This window comes from Panulirus ornatus, chromosome 1 (genome assembly GCF_036320965.1).
Source record: "Panulirus ornatus isolate Po-2019 chromosome 1, ASM3632096v1, whole genome shotgun sequence".
NCBI classification, from domain to species: domain Eukaryota; kingdom Metazoa; phylum Arthropoda; class Malacostraca; order Decapoda; family Palinuridae; genus Panulirus; species Panulirus ornatus.
This window is the reverse complement of record NC_092224.1, coordinates 100894759-100913897: the sequence shown is the minus strand read 5'-3', so window position 1 is coordinate 100913897 and position 19139 is coordinate 100894759. Positions and strand designations below refer to the sequence as shown.

Sequence of the window (19139 nt, the reverse complement as noted above, 5' to 3'; positions counted from 1 at the left end):
TGCTTTACAGACTGCCTACTCGCCCTTCTCTCCAAGGCTCGTGTACTTACCTCCTTTCCCACTTCATCCATAAACAAATTGAACAACCATGGTGACATTACACACTTCTGCCGCAGACCGACCTTCACTTGGAACCACTCACTCTCCTAAGAATATGTATGTATCACAGTATCTTTCTTATTCTGCATGTAAGAACTTTATGACCGAACCTTTAAAGAAATTTTGTTTTAACTTGATGCCTAATATTTAAGAATTCACAGCATTATGATGAAGTCAAATTCACGAGCACACTTCATCTGCGAAACCTAAACTCACACCGAAACTATGAATTCACACGTACCATGTGACTCACCTCCGCCTTCTCCAGACTCACGAAGATCATGTTCACATCGCCGTCCTCTTCCTGCACGTTGACGGAGGCGATCTTATCCCCGTTCGGGGCTGTGAGCTGGATAGCGTTGCCTACATGGTTCAGATCGTAGTAGTAGACAGAGAAACGAGCGTTTGGGCCTAGTGAGTCGTCCAGGGCAAAGGCTCCAGCTGACATCGATGCTATGCCTCCCGGGTAGGCGGCACTGTGAACCAGAACAGGGGATCCTGGGGCCGAGGAGGGCGCGTTCTGCTGCACAGCCGCCATGAGAGCGTCCATCAGCGCCATCATCATCTTCACTTTCGAATCGTTACCAACACCTTCGTCCATAACGGTGAAGATGGAGCCTCGTGTCGCCTCCACCACAGACTCGAGGCCGTGTGATGTAGCGGCGGCTCCCCTGCGTTCCGTCAGTGGGTACAATACGACTTCGATCTTCAAGTGCCACTGCTCTGCCAGGCTGATTATCTCGTCTATCTCCCGTTGTGGAGTTGGACTTGATCCGGTGGTGATTAAGATGAGGGTGGCACCGTTAGCCTTCTTACCGTAATCAAGCACCCTACCCGCCTCCTGCAGTCCACACAAGATGCACTTGTGACTCTCAGGCACAGGCGAGGGGTTGCGGGGCAAGGAAGATCCGACGCGTTGCCTCATATCTGAGTCCTCGCTCTCGATGTAGGAGAGAGGCGCCACGGTCCGCGCGACCGAGTTGAAGATCACCACACCGACGTGAGCACCGTCAGGAACATCGTACACTACCACTCGACGCATCGCCTTTCGTAGAAATTCCCAGCGTCGCTGTCAGGGATAAAACCTAACCTTTAATACAATGTAAGACAAAACACTTATCAGCTATGGAACGTAGCAAGACTTGACTATACAGACTGACATCAAACTATAACTACCTTTAATTCGTGTACAATAACTACGTACAACCGAATGCAGTTCCTGATTAAAGGATATGCAAAGCAGGCAGCCGTTCGCGGGTGTCAAAGGAGACAGCTACTGACCTGTAGGTTCATGGTGGCGGTGTCCTCGATGACGAAGACATACCGGGGGCTCGCCTGTTGTACGAACCTCAGGATGGGCTCCAGGCCTCGACTGCCATTACTGGCAGAGTTCCTGTGGGAGATAACCAGAAAATATAAATCACAACTTGAATATTCAGAAAACAAATCTTCTTTGTGCCTTAGACAATTATCCTGGGCAGTTCAGTCCTCTAACATCATCACCCGGGGGAAAATTGTCAAAAATTGTCATGTGTGTATTTCCTATGAAGACATCGACCTATGACAATTTATGTCCGTATGATTTGTTTTTATTAAAGGATGAGTTAGTGTCTACATTGTAGTCGCAGAGGGAAGCAACTTTAGTGAAATATTCATGTGCAAATTGACGATGCATTTTTATAAAATGTGTGGATGCATAAAATCTTTTATAAACAGGTTATGCTATGAATTATGCTGCTCCGTGATACTGACATGTTACTGGAAGAACATAATATATGCAATTTATTCATTAGATACAGGCTTACATAAATTGTGAATTCGTACTGTATTTTGTCTGTAACACCTTACTACTGCATAAAACAAATGCTCTCTTCATATCTTATCAAGTTTCAGCCGTATCCTGACTTACATATGACTCTTCACTACCGTCACGAAAATCACCAGTAGCATTCTTCCTGCGTCAGACCACATGTGTAGTGAGTGGATGTGGTCTTAGAATTATCCCTAACACCTGGGGAAGGATAACACCTGGGGAAGGATAACACCTGGGGAAGGATAACACCTGGGGAAGGATAACACCTGGGGAAGGATAACACCTGGGGAAGGATAACACCTGGGGAAGGAGTTCAAGATTTTTCGGTTGCAAAATGTGGCTTGATGTTTGACAGCGATAATGACCCTGGTAGTTGATCTACATCCTCCCTTGAAATTGTCCAGCTCATCTTCTCCCTAACACTGCTATTTGATATCCAGTGAGGCAGCGTCTAAAACTCCTTCCTAGATATTACAGTAATTTCCCTGTAACTTCATTTAACCTCCCTGGGCAAGCATCCCTCCCTTCCGTATCTGACCCCTCCATGGAGGCCCCCACCACCACCCTTCCCACCTTCCTCTGGTCGGCAGTACTCACCTCCCGCCGGCGAAGTCTGCAGTCTGCTGGATGATCTCCCAGGCAGAACGTCCTCCACACAGCGAGTTATGTTTGTTGGGCGCCACACGGTTGTGGGTCTTGTCATTACAGAACAGTCGAACCTGAGGGACACAGTCACCATCAGCTACAGCCACACATCTACAAGCTTATCGCTACAGAAAGCCAGTTTCTACGATACAGGCGTAAATACTCACCATCAGGAATACAGCAGAAGACTAACTAATACAACACTCCCGGAACAACAGGCATGTAGAGATGATGAAAATGAATGACAGCTAAATGAGAGTTACAGAGAACACGAAGCATATACTCGTTCTATGCTTCTATAAAACTATTGACGACAAAATAGGTTTCCTGTGGGACGCTCGTACAAAGTGAAGGATTCTGGGGACTGTCTGTCCAGGTCTGTACGTAGATAGACGAAATTACTCAAGGAAAACCATTGACTTTCCCCAAAAATAAATCTATCTATCTAACTCCGTTCCTATTCCCTTCGGGTGGAATTCATACATTCAGTCATCCACCTTTTGCTGAAGTTACTTTGAAATTCCAAAGCTCCCAGCCCCAAAGTTGATACAAGGGATGCAGTGCACAGTTCCCTGGGGGTAGACGGGCTATCCTGCTGGCCGATATGGAGAGCGCAAAACATATTCAATTTTCTTTGGTTTCATCCCCAACGCCATACGTACGCCAGTCCTGCTGAGCCACTAATATCTGTTTAGTCCTTGAACTATTTCTGTATGACAGATATATATATATATATATATATATATATATATATATATATATATATATTCTTTCTTTCTTTCATACTATTCGCTATTTCCCGCGATAGCGAGGTAGCGTTAAGAACAGAGGACAGGGCCTTTGAGGGAATGTCCTCACCTGGCCCCCTTCTATATATATATATATATATATATATATATATATATATATATATATATATATATATATATATATATATATATATATATATATATATATATATATATATATATATATATATATACATATATATATATATATATATATATATATATATATATATATATATATATATATATATATATATATATATATATATATATATATATATATATATATATATATATATATATATATATAAAAAGGGCAAATGAGAGTTGGGGTGAGAGACTATCAGTAAATTTTAGGGAGAATAAAAAGATGTTCTGGAAGGAGGTAAATAAAGTGCGTAAGACAAGGGAGCAAATTGGAACTTCAGTGAAGGGCGTAAATGGGGAGGTGATAACAAGTAGTGGTGATGTGAGAAGGAGATGGAATGAGTATTTTGAAGGTTTGTTGAATGTGTCTGATGACAGAGTGGCAGATATAGGGTGTTTTGGTCGAGGTGGTGTGCAAAGTGAGAGGGTTAGGGAAAATGATTTGGTAAACAGAGAAGAGGTAGTAAAAGCTTTGCGGAAGATGAAAGCCGGCAAGGCAGCAGGATTGGATGGTATTGCAGTGGAATTTATTAAGAAAGGGGGTGACTGTATTGTTGACTGGTTGGTAAGGTTATTTAATGTATGTATGACTCATGGTGAGGTGCCTGAGGATTGGCGGAATGCGTGCATAGTGCCATTGTACAAAGGCAAAGGGGATAAGAGTGAGTGCTCAAATTACAGAGGTATAAGTTTGTTGAGTATTCCTGGTAAATTATATGGGAGGGTATTGATTGAGAGGGTGAAGGCATGTACAGAGCATCAGATTGGGGAAGAGCAGTGCGGTTTCAGAAGTGGTAGAGGATGTGTGGATCAGGTGTTTGCTTTGAAGAATGTATGTGAGAAATACTTAGAAAAGCAAATGGATTTGTATGTAGCATTTATGGATCTGGAGAAGGCATATGATAGAGTTGATAGAGATGCTCTGTGGAAGGTATTAAGAATATATGGTGTGGGAGGCAAGTTGTTAGAAGCAGTGAAAAGTTTTTATCGAGGATGTAAGGCATGTGTACGTGTAGGAAGAGAGGAAAGTGATTGGTTCTCAGTGAATGTAGGTTTGCGGCAGGGGTGTGTGATGTCTCCATGGTTGTTTAATTTGTTTATGGATGGGGTTGTTAGGGAGGTAAATGCAAGAGTCCTGGAAAGAGGGGCAAGTATGAAGTCTGTTGGGGATGAGAGAGCTTGGGAAGTGAGTCAGTTGTTGTTCGCTGATGATACAGCGCTGGTGGCTGATTCATGTGAGAAACTGCAGAAGCTGGTGACTGAGTTTGGTAAAGTGTGTGGAAGAAGAAAGTTGAGAGTAAATGTGAATAAGAGCAAGGTTATTAGGTACAGTAGGGTTGAGGGTCAAGTCAATTGGGAGGTGAGTTTGAATGGAGAAAAACTGGAGGAAGTGAAGTGTTTTAGATATCTGGGAGTGGATCTGTCAGCGGATGGAACCATGGAAGCGGAAGTGGATCATAGGGTGGGGGAGGGGGCGAAAATTTTGGGAGCCTTGAAAAATGTGTGGAAGTCGAGAACATTATCTCGAAAGCAAAAATGGGTATGTTTGAAGGAATAGTGGTTCCAACAATGTTGTATGGTTGCGAGGCGTGGGCTATGGATAGAGATGTGCGCAGGAGGATGGATGTGCTGGAAATGAGATGTTTGAGGACAATGTGTGGTGTGAGGTGGTTTGATCGAGTAAGTAACGTAAGGGTAAGAGAGATGTGTGGAAATAAAAAGAGCGTGGTTGAGAGAGCAGAAGAGGGTGTTTTGAAATGGTTTGGGCACATGGAGAGAATGAGTGAGGAAGATTGACCAAGAAGATATATGTGTCGGAGGTGGAGGGAACGAGGAGAAGAGGGAGACCAAATTGGAGGTGGAAAGATGGAGTGAAAAAGATTTTGTGTGATCGGGGCCTGAACATGCAGGAGGATGAAAGGAGGGCAAGGAATAGAGTGAATTGGAGTCGATGTGGTATACAGGGGTTGACGTGCTGTCAGTGGATTGAAGCAAGGCATGTGAAGCGTCTGGGGTAAACCATGGAAAGCTGTGTAGGTATGTATATTTGCGTGTGTGGATGTGTGTATGTACATGTGTATGGGGGGGGGTTGGGCCATTTCTTTCGTCTGTTTCCTTGCGCTACCTCGCAAACGCGGGAGACAGCGACAAAGTATAAAAAAAAAAAAAAAAAAAAATATTTATATATATTTTTATTTATTTATCTTTTTTGCTTTGTCGCTGTCTCCCGCGTTTGCGAGGTAGCGCAAGGAAACAGACGAAAGAAATGGCCCAACCCACCCCCATACACATGTATATACACACACGTCCACACACGCAAATATACATACCTATACATCTCAATGTACACATATATATACACACACAGACACATACATATATACCCATGCACACAATTCACACTGTCTGCCTTTATTCATTCCCATCGCCAACTCGCCACACATGGAATACCATCCCCCTCCCCCCTCATGTGTGCGTGGTAGCGCTAGGAAAAGACAACAAAGGCCTCATTCGTTCACACTCATTCTCTAGCTGTCATGCAATAATGCCCGAAACCACAGCTCCCTTTCCACATCCAGGCCCCACACAGCTTTCCATGGTTTACCCCAGACGCTTCACATGCCCTGATTCAATCCACTGACAGCACGTCAACCCCGGTATACCACATCGATCCAATTCACTCTATTCCTTGCCCTCCTTTCACCCTCCTGCATGTTCAGGCCCCGATCACTCAAAATCTTTTTCACTCCATCTTTCCACCTCCAATTTGGTCTCCCACTTCTCCTCGTTCCCTCCACCTCCGACACATATATCCTCTTGGTCAATCTTTCCTCACTCACTCTCTCCATGTGCCCAAACCATTTCAAAACACCCTCTTCTGCTCTCTCAACCACGCTCTTTTTATTTCCACACATCTCTCTTACCCTTACATTACTTACTCGATCAAACCACCTCATACCACACATTGTCCTCAAACATCTCATTTCTAGCACATCCACCCTCCTGCGCACAACTCTATCCATAGCCCACGCCTCGCAACCATACAACATTGTTGGAACCACTATTCCTTCAAACATACCCATTTTTGCTTTCCGAGATAATGTTCTCGACTTCCACACATTCTTCAAGGCTCCCAGGATTTTCGCCCCCTCCCCCACCCTATGATTCACTTCCGCTTCCATGGTTCCATCCGCTGCCAGATCCACTCCCAGATATCTAAAACTCTTTACTTCCTCCAGTTTTTCTCCATTCAAACTTACCTCCCAATTGACTTGACCCTCAACCCTACTGTACCTAATAACCTTGCTCTTATTCACATTTACTCTTAACTTTCTTCTTTCACACACTTTACCAAATTCAGTCACCAGCTTCTGCAGTTTCTCACATGAATCAGCCACCAGCGCTGTATCATCAGCGAACAACAACTGACTCACTTCCCAAGCTCTCTCATCCACAACAGACTTCATTCTTGCCCCTCTTTCCGAAACTCTTGCATTCACCTCCCTAACAACCCCATCCATAAACAAATTAAACAACCATGGAGACATCACACACCCCTACCGCAAACCTACATTCACTGAGAACCAATCACTTCTTCTCTTCCTACACGTACACATGCCTTACATCCTCGATAAAAACTTTTCACTGCTTCTAACAACTTGCCACCCACACCATATATTCTTAATGCCTTCCACAGAGCATCTCTATCAACTCTATCATATGCCTTCTCCAGATCCATAAATGCTACATACAAATCCATTTGCTTTTCTAAGTATTTCTCACATACATTCTTCAAAGCAAACACCTGATCCACACATCCTCTACCACTTCTGAAATCACACTGCTCCTCTCCAATCTAATGCTCTGTACATGCCTTCACCCTCTCAATCAATACCCTCCCATACAATTTACCAGGAATACTCAACAAACTTATACCTCTGTAATTTGAGCACTCACTCTTATCCCCTTTGCCTCCGTACAATGGCACTATGCACGCATTCCGCCAATCCTCATGCACCTCACCATGAGTCATACATACATTAAATAACCTTACCAACCAGTCAACAATACAGTCACCCCCTTTTTTAATAAATTCCACTGCATCACCATCCAAACCTGCTGCCTTGCCGACTTTCATCTTCCGCAAAGTTTTTACTACCTCTTCTCTGTTTACCAAATCATTTTCCCCAACCCTGTCACTTTGCACACCACTTCGACCAAGACACCCTATCTCTGCCACTCTATCATCAAACACATTCAAAATACCTTCAAAATACTCACTCCTCCTTCTCACATCACCACTACTTGTTATCACCTCCCCATTAGCGCCTTTCACTGAAGTTCCCATATATATATATATATATATATATATATATATATATATATATATATATATATATATATATATATATATATATATATATATATATATATATATATATATATATATATATATATATATATATATATAGAAGGCGACTAAAAGGGAAGGGAGCGGGGGCTGGAAATCCTCCCCTCTCGTTTTTTTTTTTTTTTCTAATTTTCCAAGAGAAGGAACAGAGAAGGGGGCCAGGTGAGGATATTCCCTCAAAGGCCCAGTCCTCTGTTCTTAACGCTACCTCGCTATCGCGAGAAATGGCGAAATAGTATGGGGTGCCTAAATGTGTGTGGATGTAACCAAGATGTGAAAAAAGGAGAGATAGGTAGTATGTTTGAGGAAAGGAACCTGGATGTTTTGGCTCTGAGTGAAACGAAGCTCAAGGGTAAAGGGGAAGAGTGGTTTGGAAATGTCTGGGGAGTGAAGTCAGGGGTTAGTGAGAGGACAAGAGCAAGGGAAGGAGTAGCAATACTCCTGAAACAGGAGTTGTGGGAGTATGTGATAGAATGTAAGAAAGTAAATTCTCGATTAATATGGGTAAAATTGAAAGTTGATGGAGAGAGGTGGGTGATTATTGGTGCATATGCACCTGGGCATGAGAAGAAAGATCATGAGAGGCAAGTGTTTTGGGAGCAGCTAAATGAGTGTGTTAGCGGTTTTGATGCACGAGACCGGGTTATAGTGATGGGTGATTTGAATGCAAAGGTGAGTAATGTGGCAGTTGAGGGAATAATTGGTATGCATGGGGTGTTCAGTGTTGTAAATGGAAATGGTGAAGAGCTTGTAGATTTATGTGCTGAAAAAAGACTGGTGATTGGGAATACCTGGTTTAAAAAGCGAGATATACATAAGTATACTTATGTAAGTAGGAGAGATGGCCAGAGAGCGTTATTGGATTACGTGTTAATGGACAGGCGTGCGAAAGAGAGACTTTTGGATGTCAATGTGCTGAGAGGTGCAACTGGAGGGATGTCTGATCATTATCTTGTGGAGGCTAAGGTGAAGATTAGTATGGGTTTTCAGAAAAGAAGAGTGAATGTTGGGGTGAAGAAGGTGGTGAGAGTAAGTGAGCTTGGGAAGGAGACCTGTGTGAAGAAGTATCAGGAGAGACTGTGTACAGAATGGAAAAAGGTGAGAACAATGGAAGTAAGGGGAGTGGGGGAGGAATGGGATGTATTTAGGGAATCAGTGATGGATTGCGCAAAAGATGCTTGTGGCATGAGAAGAGTGGGAGGTGGGCTGTTTAGAAAGGGTAGTGAGTGGTGGGATGAAGAAGTAAGAGTATTAGTGAAAGAGAAGAGAGAGGCATTTGGACGATTTTTGCAGGGAAAAAATGCAATTGAGTGGGAGAAGTATAAAAGAAAGAGACAGGAGGTCAAGAGAAAGGTGCAAGAGGTGAAAAAAAGGGCAAATGAGAGTTGGGGTGAGAGACTATCAGTAAATTTTAGGGAGAATAAAAAGATGTTCTGGAAGGAGGTAAATAGGGTGCGTAAGACAAGGGAGCAAATGGGAACTTCAGTAAAGGGCGTAAATGGGGAGGTGATAACAAGTAGTGGTGATGTGAGAAGGAGATGGAATGAGTATTTTGAAGGTTTGTTGAATGTGTCTGATGACAGAGTGGCAGATATAGGGTGTTTGGGTCGAGGTGGTGTGCAAAGTGAGAGGGTTAGGGAAAATGATTTGGTAAACAGAGAAGAGGTAGTAAAAGCTTTGCGGAAGATGAAAGCCGGCAAGGCAGCAGGTTTGGATGGTATTGCAGTGGAATTTATTAAAAAAGGGGGTGACTGTATTGTTGACTGGTTGGTAAGGTTATTTAATGTATGTATGACTCATGGTGAGGTGCCTGAGGATTGGCGGAATGCTTGCATAGTGCCATTGTACAAAGGCAAAGGGGATAAGAGTGAGTGCTCAAATTACAGAGGTATAAGTTTGTTGAGTATTCCTGGTAAATTATATGGGAGGGTATTGATTGAGAGGGTGAAGGCATGTACAGAGCATCAGATTGGGGAAGAGCAGTGTGGTTTCAGAAGTGGTAGAGGATGTGTGGATCAGGTGTTTGCTTTGAAGAATGTATGTGAGAAATACTTAGAAAAGCAAATGGATTTGTATGTAGCATTTATGGATCTGGAGAAGGCATATGATAGAGTTGATAGAGATGCTCTGTGGAAGGTATTAAGAATATATGGTGTGGGAGGCAAGTTGTTAGAAGCAGTGAAAAGTTTTTATCGAGGATGTAAGGCATGTGTACGTGTAGGAAGAGAGGAAAGTGATTGGTTCTCAGTGAATGTAGGTTTGCGGCAGGGGTGTGTGATGTCTCCATGGTTGTTTAATTTGTTTATGGATGGGGTTGTTAGGGAGGTAAATGCAAGAGTTTTGGAAAGAGGGGCAAGTATGAAGTCTGTTGGGGATGAGAGAGCTTGGGAAGTGAGTCAGTTGTTGTTCGCTGATGATACAGCGCTGGTGGCGGATTCATGTGAGAAACTGCAGAAGCTGGTGACGGAGTTTGGTAAAGTGTGTGGAAGAAGAAAGTTAAGAGTAAATGTCAATAAGAGCAAGGTTATTAGGTACAGTAGGGTTGAGGGTCAAGTCAATTGGGAGGTGAGTTTGAATGGTGAGAGGCTGGAGGAAGTGAAGTGTTTTAGATATCTGGGAGTGGATCTGTCAGCGGATGGAACCATGGAAGCGGAAGTGGATCATAGGGTGGGGGAGGGGGCGAAAATTTTGGGAGCCTTGAAAAATGTGTGGAAGTCGAGAACATTATCCCGGAAAGCAAAAATGGGTATGTTTGAAGGAATAGTGGTTCCAACAATGTTGTATGGTTGCGAGGCGTGGGCTATGGATAGAGTTGTGCGCAGGAGGATGGATGTGCTGGAAATGAGATGTTTGAGGACAATGTGTGGTGTGAGGTGGTTTGATCGAGTAAGTAACGTAAGGGTAAGAGGGATGTGTGGAAATAAAAAGAGCGTGGTTGAGAGAGCAGAAGAGGGTGTTTTGAAGTGGTTTGGGCACATGGAGAGAATGAGTGAGGAAAGATTGACCAAGAGGATATATGTGTCGGAGGTGGAGGGAACGAGGAGAAGAGGGAGACCAAATTGGAGGTGGAAAGATGGAGTGAAAAGGATTTTGTGTGATCGGGGCCTGAACATGCAGGAGGGTGAAAGGAGGGCAAGGAATAGAGTGAATTGGAGCGATGTGGTATACAGGGGTTGACGTGCTGTCAGTGGATTGAATCAAGGCATGTGAAGCGTCTGGGGTAAACCATGGAAAGCTGTGTAGGTATGTATATTGCGTGTGTGGACGTGTGTATGTACATGTGTATGGGGGGGGTTGGGCCATTTCTTTCGTCTGTTTCCTTGCGCTACCTCGCAAACGCGGGAACAGCGACAAAGTATAAAAAAAAAAAAAAAAAAAAAAAAATATATATATTATATTATATTATCCACCTCCGACACATATATCCTCTTGGTCAATCTTTCCTCACTCACTCTCTCCATGTGCCCAAACCATTTCAAAACACCCTCTTCTGCTCTCTCAACCACGCTCTTTTTATTTCCACACATCTCTCTTACCCTTACATTACTACTCGATCAAACCACCTCATACCACACATTGTCCTCAAACATCTCATTTCTAGCACATCCACCCTCCTGCGCACAACTCTATCCATAGCCCACGCCTCGCAACCATACAACATTGTTGGAACCACTATTCCTTCAAACATACCCATTTTTGCTTTCCGAGATAATGTTCTCGACTTCCACACATTCTTCAAGGCTCCCAGGATTTTCGCCCCCTCCCCCACCCTATGATTCACTTCCGCTTCCATGGTTCCATCCGCTGCCAGATCCACTCCCAGATATCTAAAACTCTTTACTTCCTCCAGTTTTTCTCCATTCAAACTTACCTCCCAATTGACTTGACCCTCAACCCTACTGTACCTAATAACCTTGCTCTTATTCACATTTACTCTTAACTTTCTTCTTTCACACACTTTACCAAATTCAGTCACCAGCTTCTGCAGTTTCTCACATGAATCAGCCACCAGCGCTGTATCATCAGCGAACAACAACTGACTCACTTCCCAAACTCTCTCATCCACAACAGACTTCATTCTTGCCCCTCCTTTCCGAAACTCTTGCATTCACCTCCCTAACAACCCCATCCATAAACAAATTAAACAACCATGGAGACATCACACACCCCTACCGCAAACCTACATTCACTGAGAACCAATCACTTCTTCTCTTCCTACACGTACACATGCCTTACATCCTCGATAAAAACTTTTCACTGCTTCTAACAACTTGCCACCCACACCATATATTCTTAATGCCTTCCACAGAGCATCTCTATCAACTCTATCATATGCCTTCTCCAGATCCATAAATGCTACATACAAATCCATTTGCTTTTCTAAGTATTTCTCACATACATTCTTCAAAGCAAACACCTGATCCACACATCCTCTACCACTTCTGAAACCACACTGCTCTTCCCCAATCTGATGCTCTGTACATGCCTTCACCCTCTCAATCAATACCCTCCCATATAATTTACCAGGAATACTCAACAAACTTATACCTCTGTAATTTGAGCACTCACTCTTATCCCCTTTGCCTCTGTACAATGGCACTATGCACGCATTCCGCCAATCCTCAGGCACCTCACCATGAGTCATACATACATTAAATAACCTTACCAACCAGTCAACAATACAGTCACCCCCTTTTTTAATAAATTCCACTGCATCACCATCCAAACCTGCTGCCTTGCCGACTTTCATCTTCCGCAAAGTTTTTACTACCTCTTCTCTGTTTACCAAATCATTTTCCCCAACCCTGTCACTTTGCACACCACCTCGACCAAGACACCCTATCTCTGCCACTCTATCATCAAACACATTCAACATACCTTCAAAATACTCACTCCTCCTTCTCACATCACCACTACTTGTTATCACCTCCCCATTAGCGCCTTTCACTGAAGTTCCCATATATATATATATATATATATATTATATATATATAATATATAATATATAATATATATAATATATATAATATATATATATATAATATATATATATATATAATATATATATATATATATAGAAGGCGACTAAAAGGGAAGGGAGCGGGGGCTGGAAATCCTCCCCTCTCGTTTTTTTTTTTTTTCTAATTTTCCAAGAGAAGGAACAGAGAAGGGGGCCAGGTGAGGATATTCCCTCAAAGGCCCAGTCCTCTGTTCTTAACGCTACCTCGCTATCGCGAGAAATGGCGAATAGTATGGGTGCCTAAATGTGTGTGGATGTAACCAAGATGTGAAAAAAGGAGAGATAGGTAGTATGTTTTGAGGAAAGGAACCTGGATGTTTTTGCTCTGAGTGAAACGAAGCTCAAGGGTAAAGGGGAAGAGTGGTTTGGAAATGTCTGGGGAGTGAAGTCAGGGGTTAGTGAGAGGACAAGAGCAAGGGAAGGAGTAGCAATACTCCTGAAACAGGAGTTGTGGGAGTATGTGATAGAATGTAAGAAGTAAATTCTCGATTAATATGGGTAAAATTGAAAGTTGATGGAGAGAGGTGGTGATTATTGGTGCATATGCACCTGGGCATGAGAAGAAAGATCATGAGAGGCAAGTGTTTTGGGAGCAGCTAAATGAGTGTGTTAGCGGTTTTGATGCACGGGACCCGGGTTAAAGGAGGGTGATTTGAATGCAAAGGTGAGTAATGTGGCAGTTGAGGGAATAATTGGTATGCATGGGGTGTTCAGTGTTGTAAATGGAAATGGTGAAGAGCTTGTAGATTTATGTGCTGAAAAAAGACTGGTGATTGGGGAAATACCTGGTTTAAAAAGCGAGATATACATAAGTATACTTATGTAAGTAGGAGAGATGGCCAGAGAGCGTTATTGGATACGTGTTAATTGTACAGTGCGTGCGAAGAAGACTTTTTGGATGTCAATGTGCTGAGAGGTGCAACTGGAGGGATGTCTGATCATTATCTTGTGGAGGCTAAGGTGAAGATTAGTATGGTTTTCAGAAAAGAAGAGTGAATGTTGGGGTGAAGAAGGTGGTGAGAGTAAGTGAGCTTGGGAAGGAGACCTGTGTGAAGAAGTATCAGGAGAGACTGTGTACAGAATGGAAAAAGGGAGAACAATGGAAGTAAGGGGAGTGGGGGAGGAATGGATGTATTTAGGGAATCAGTGATGGATTGCGCAAAAGATGCTTGTGGCATGAGAAGAGTGGGGAGGTGGGCTGTTTAGAAAGGGTAGTGAGTGGTGGGATGAAGAAGTAAGAGTATTAGTGAAAGAGAAGAGAGAGGCATTTGACGATTTTTGCAGGGAAAAAAATGCAATTGAGTGGGAGAAGTATAAAAGAAAGAGACAGGAGGTCAAGAGAAAGGTGCAAGAGGTGAAAAAAAGGGCAAATGAGAGTTGGGGTGAGAGACTATCAGTAAATTTTAGGGAGAATAAAAAGATGTTCTGGAAGGAGGTAAATAGGGTGCGTAAGACAAGGGAGCAAATTGGAACTTCAGTGAAGGGCGTAAATGGGGAGGTGATAACAAGTAGTCGGTGGGGGGGGGGGGGGGGGGGGGGGGGGGGGGGGGGGGGGGGGGGGGGGGGGGGGGGGGGGGGGGGGGGGGGGGGGGGGGGGGGGGGGGGGGAGGGGGGGATGTGAAAGGAGATGGAATGAGTATTTTGAAGGTTTGTTGAATGTGTCTGATGACAGAGTGGCAGATATAGGGTGTTTTGGTCGAGGTGGTGTGCAAAGTGAGAGGGTTAGGGAAAATGATTTGGTAAACAGAGAAGAGGTAGTAAAAGCTTTGCGGAAGATGAAAGCCGGCAAGGCAGCAGGTTTGGATGGTATTGCAGTGGAATTTATTAAAAAAGGGGTGACTGTATTGTTGACTGGTTGGTAAGGTTATTTAATGTATGTATGACTCATGGTGAGGTGCCTGAGGATTGGCGGAATGCGTGCATAGTGCCATTGTACAAAGGCAAAGGGGATAAGAGTGAGTGCTCAAATTACAGAGGTATAAGTTTGTTGAGTATTCCTGGTAAATTATATGGGAGGGTATTGATTGAGAGGGTGAAGGCATGTACAGAGCATCAGATTGGGGAAGAGCAGTGCGGTTTCAGAAGTGGTAGAGGATGTGTGGATCAGGTGTTTGCTTTGAAGAATGTATGTGAGAAATACTTAGAAAAGCAAATGGATTTGTATGTAGCATTTATGGATCTGGAGAAGGCATATGATAGAGTTGATAGAGATGCTCTGTGGAAGGTATTAAGAATATATGGTGTGGGAGGCAAGTTGTTAGAAGCAGTGAAAAGTTTTTATCGAGGATGTAAGGCATGTGTACGTGTAGGAAGAGAGGAAAGTGATTGGTTCTCAGTGAATGTAGGTTTGCGGCAGGGGTGTGTGATGTCTCCATGGTTGTTTAATTTGTTTATGGATGGGGTTGTTAGGGAGGTAAATGCAAGAGTCCTGGAAAGAGGGGCAAGTATGAAGTCTGTTGGGGATGAGAGAGCTTGGGTAGTGAGTCAGTTGTTGTTCGCTGATGATACAGCGCTGGTGGCTGATTCATGTGAGAAACTGCAGAAGCTGGTGACTGAGTTTGGTAAAGTGTGTGGAAGAAGAAAGTTAAGAGTAAATGTGAATAAGAGCAAGGTTATTAGGTACAGTAGGGTTGAGGGTCAAGTCAATTGGGAGGTGAGTTTGAATGGAGAAAAACTGGAGGAAGTGAAGTGTTTTAGATATCTGGGAGTGGATCTGTCAGCGGATGGAACCATGGAAGCGGAAGTGGATCATAGGGTGGGGGAGGGGGCGAAAATTTTGGGAGCCTTGAAAAATGTGTGGAAGTCGAGAACATTATCTCGGAAAGCAAAAATGGGTATGTTTGAAGGAATAGTGGTTCCAACAATGCTGTATGGTTGCGAGGCGTGGGCTATGGATAGAGTTGTGCGCAGGAGGATGGATGTGCTGGAAATGAGATGTTTGAGGACAATGTGTGGTGTGAGGTGGTTTGATCGAGTAAGTAACGTAAGGGTAAGAGAGATGTGTGGAAATAAAAAGAGCGTGGTTGAGAGAGCAGAAGAGGGTGTTTTGAAATGGTTTGGGCACATGGAGAGAATGAGTGAGGAAAGATTGACCAAGAGGATATATGTGTCGGAGGTGGAGGGAACGAGGAGAAGAGGGAGACCAAATTGGAGGTGGAAAGATGGAGTGAAAAAGATTTTGTGTGATCGGGGCCTGAACATGCAGGAGGGTGAAAGGAGGGCAAGGAATAGAGTGAATTGGAGCGATGTGGTATACAGGGGTTGACGTGCTGTCAGTGGATTGAATCAAGGCATGTGAAGCGTCTGGGGTAAACCATGGAAAGCTGTGTAGGTATGTATATTTGCGTGTGTGGATGTGTGTATGTACATGTGTATGGGGGGGGGGTTGGGCCATTTCTTTCGTCTGTTTCCTTGCGCTACCTCGCAAACGCGGGAGACAGCGACAAAGTATAAAAAAAAAAAAAAAAAAAAATATTTATATATATTTTTATTTATTTATCTTTTTTGCTTTGTCGCTGTCTCCCGCGTTTGCGAGGTAGCGCAAGGAAACAGACGAAAGAAATGGCCCAACCCACCCCCATACACATGTATATACACACACGTCCACACACGCAAATATACATACCTATACATCTCAATGTACACATATATATACACACACAGACACATACATATATACCCATGCACACAATTCACACTGTCTGCCTTTATTCATTCCCATCGCCAACTCGCCACACATGGAATACCATCCCCCTCCCCCCTCATGTGTGCGTGGTAGCGCTAGGAAAAGACAACAAAGGCCTCATTCGTTCACACTCATTCTCTAGCTGTCATGCAATAATGCCCGAAACCACAGCTCCCTTTCCACATCCAGGCCCCACACAGCTTTCCATGGTTTACCCCAGACGCTTCACATGCCCTGATTCAATCCACTGACAGCACGTCAACCCCGGTATACCACATCGATCCAATTCACTCTATTCCTTGCCCTCCTTTCACCCTCCTGCATGTTCAGGCCCCGATCACTCAAAATCTTTTTCACTCCATCTTTCCACCTCCAATTTGGTCTCCCACTTCTCCTCGTTCCCTCCACCTCCGACACATATATCCTCTTGGTCAATCTTTCCTCACTCACTCTCTCCATGTGCCCAAACCATTTCAAAACACCCTCTTCTGCTCTCTCAACCACGCTCTTTTTATTTCCACACATCTCTCTTACCCTTACATTACTTACTCGATCAAACCACCTCATACCACACATTGTCCTCAAACATCTCATTTCTAGCACATCCACCCTCCTGCGCACAACTCTATCCATAGCCCACGCCTCGCAACCATACAACATTGTTGGAACCACTATTCCTTCAAACATACCCATTTTTGCTTTCCGAGATAATGTTCTCGACTTCCACACATTCTTCAAGGCTCCCAGGATTTTCGCCCCCTCCCCCACCCTATGATTCACTTCCGCTTCCATGGTTCCATCCGCTGCCAGATCCACTCCCAGATATCTAAAACTCTTTACTTCCTCCAGTTTTTCTCCATTCAAACTTACCTCCCAATTGACTTGACCCTCAACCCTACTGTACCTAATAACCTTGCTCTTATTCACATTTACTCTTAACTTTCTTCTTTCACACACTTTACCAAATTCAGTCACCAGCTTCTGCAGTTTCTCACATGAATCAGCCACCAGCGCTGTATCATCAGCGAACAACAACTGACTCACTTCCCAAGCTCTCTCATCCACAACAGACTTCATTCTTGCCCCTCTTTCCGAAACTCTTGCATTCACCTCCCTAACAACCCCATCCATAAACAAATTAAACAACCATGGAGACATCACACACCCCTACCGCAAACCTACATTCACTGAGAACCAATCACTTCTTCTCTTCCTACACGTACACATGCCTTACATCCTCGATAAAAACTTTTCACTGCTTCTAACAACTTGCCACCCACACCATATATTCTTAATGCCTTCCACAGAGCATCTCTATCAACTCTATCATATGCCTTCTCCAGATCCATAAATGCTACATACAAATCCATTTGCTTTTCTAAGTATTTCTCACATACATTCTTCAAAGCAAACACCTGATCCACACATCCTCTACCACTTCTGAAATCACACTGCTCCTCTCCAATCTAATGCTCTGTACATGCCTTCACCCTCTCAATCAATACCCTCCCATACAATTTACCAGGAATACTCAACAAACTTATACCTCTGTAATTTGAGCACTCACTCTTATCCCCTTTGCCTCCGTACAATGGCACTATGCACGCATTCCGCCAATCCTCATGCACCTCACCATGAGTCATACATACATTAAATAACCTTACCAACCAGTCAACAATACAGTCACCCCCTTTTTTAATAAATTCCACTGCATCACCATCCAAACCTGCTGCCTTGCCGACTTTCATCTTCCGCAAAGTTTTTACTACCTCTTCTCTGTTTACCAAATCATTTTCCCCAACCCTGTCACTTTGCACACCACTTCGACCAAGACACCCTATCTCTGCCACTCTATCATCAAACACATTCAAAATACCTTCAAAATACTCACTCCTCCTTCTCACATCACCACTACTTGTTATCACCTCCCCATTAGCGCCTTTCACTGAAGTTCCCATATATATATATATATATATATATATATATATATATATATATATATATATATATATATATATATATATATATATATATATATATATATATATATATATATATATATATATATATATATATATATAGAAGGCGACTAAAAGGGAAGGGAGCGGGGGCTGGAAATCCTCCCCTCTCGTTTTTTTTTTTTTTCTAATTTTCCAAGAGAAGGAACAGAGAAGGGGGCCAGGTGAGGATATTCCCTCAAAGGCCCAGTCCTCTGTTCTTAACGCTACCTCGCTATCGCGAGAAATGGCGAAATAGTATGGGGTGCCTAAATGTGTGTGGATGTAACCAAGATGTGAAAAAAGGAGAGATAGGTAGTATGTTTGAGGAAAGGAACCTGGATGTTTTGGCTCTGAGTGAAACGAAGCTCAAGGGTAAAGGGGAAGAGTGGTTTGGAAATGTCTGGGGAGTGAAGTCAGGGGTTAGTGAGAGGACAAGAGCAAGGGAAGGAGTAGCAATACTCCTGAAACAGGAGTTGTGGGAGTATGTGATAGAATGTAAGAAAGTAAATTCTCGATTAATATGGGTAAAAT

General features: G+C 43.4%; 1 protein-coding gene across 2 annotated transcripts in view; it reads right to left on the bottom strand.

The window, feature by feature from the left end:
* The window catches only part of LOC139751238 (calcium-activated chloride channel regulator 1-like), a 387185-nt gene that overhangs the window by 7139 nt on the left and 360907 nt on the right, over positions 1-19139 (bottom strand). For both annotated transcript variants that reach the window (XM_071666474.1, XM_071666482.1), the window contains exons 3-5: positions 2510-2631; positions 1381-1492; positions 353-1168 (exon numbers count right to left, since the gene is read on the bottom strand). In XM_071666474.1, the coding sequence (XP_071522575.1) occupies positions 353-1168; positions 1381-1492; positions 2510-2631 (1050 nt within the window). The remainder of the gene's footprint in view (positions 1-352; positions 1169-1380; positions 1493-2509; positions 2632-19139) is intronic.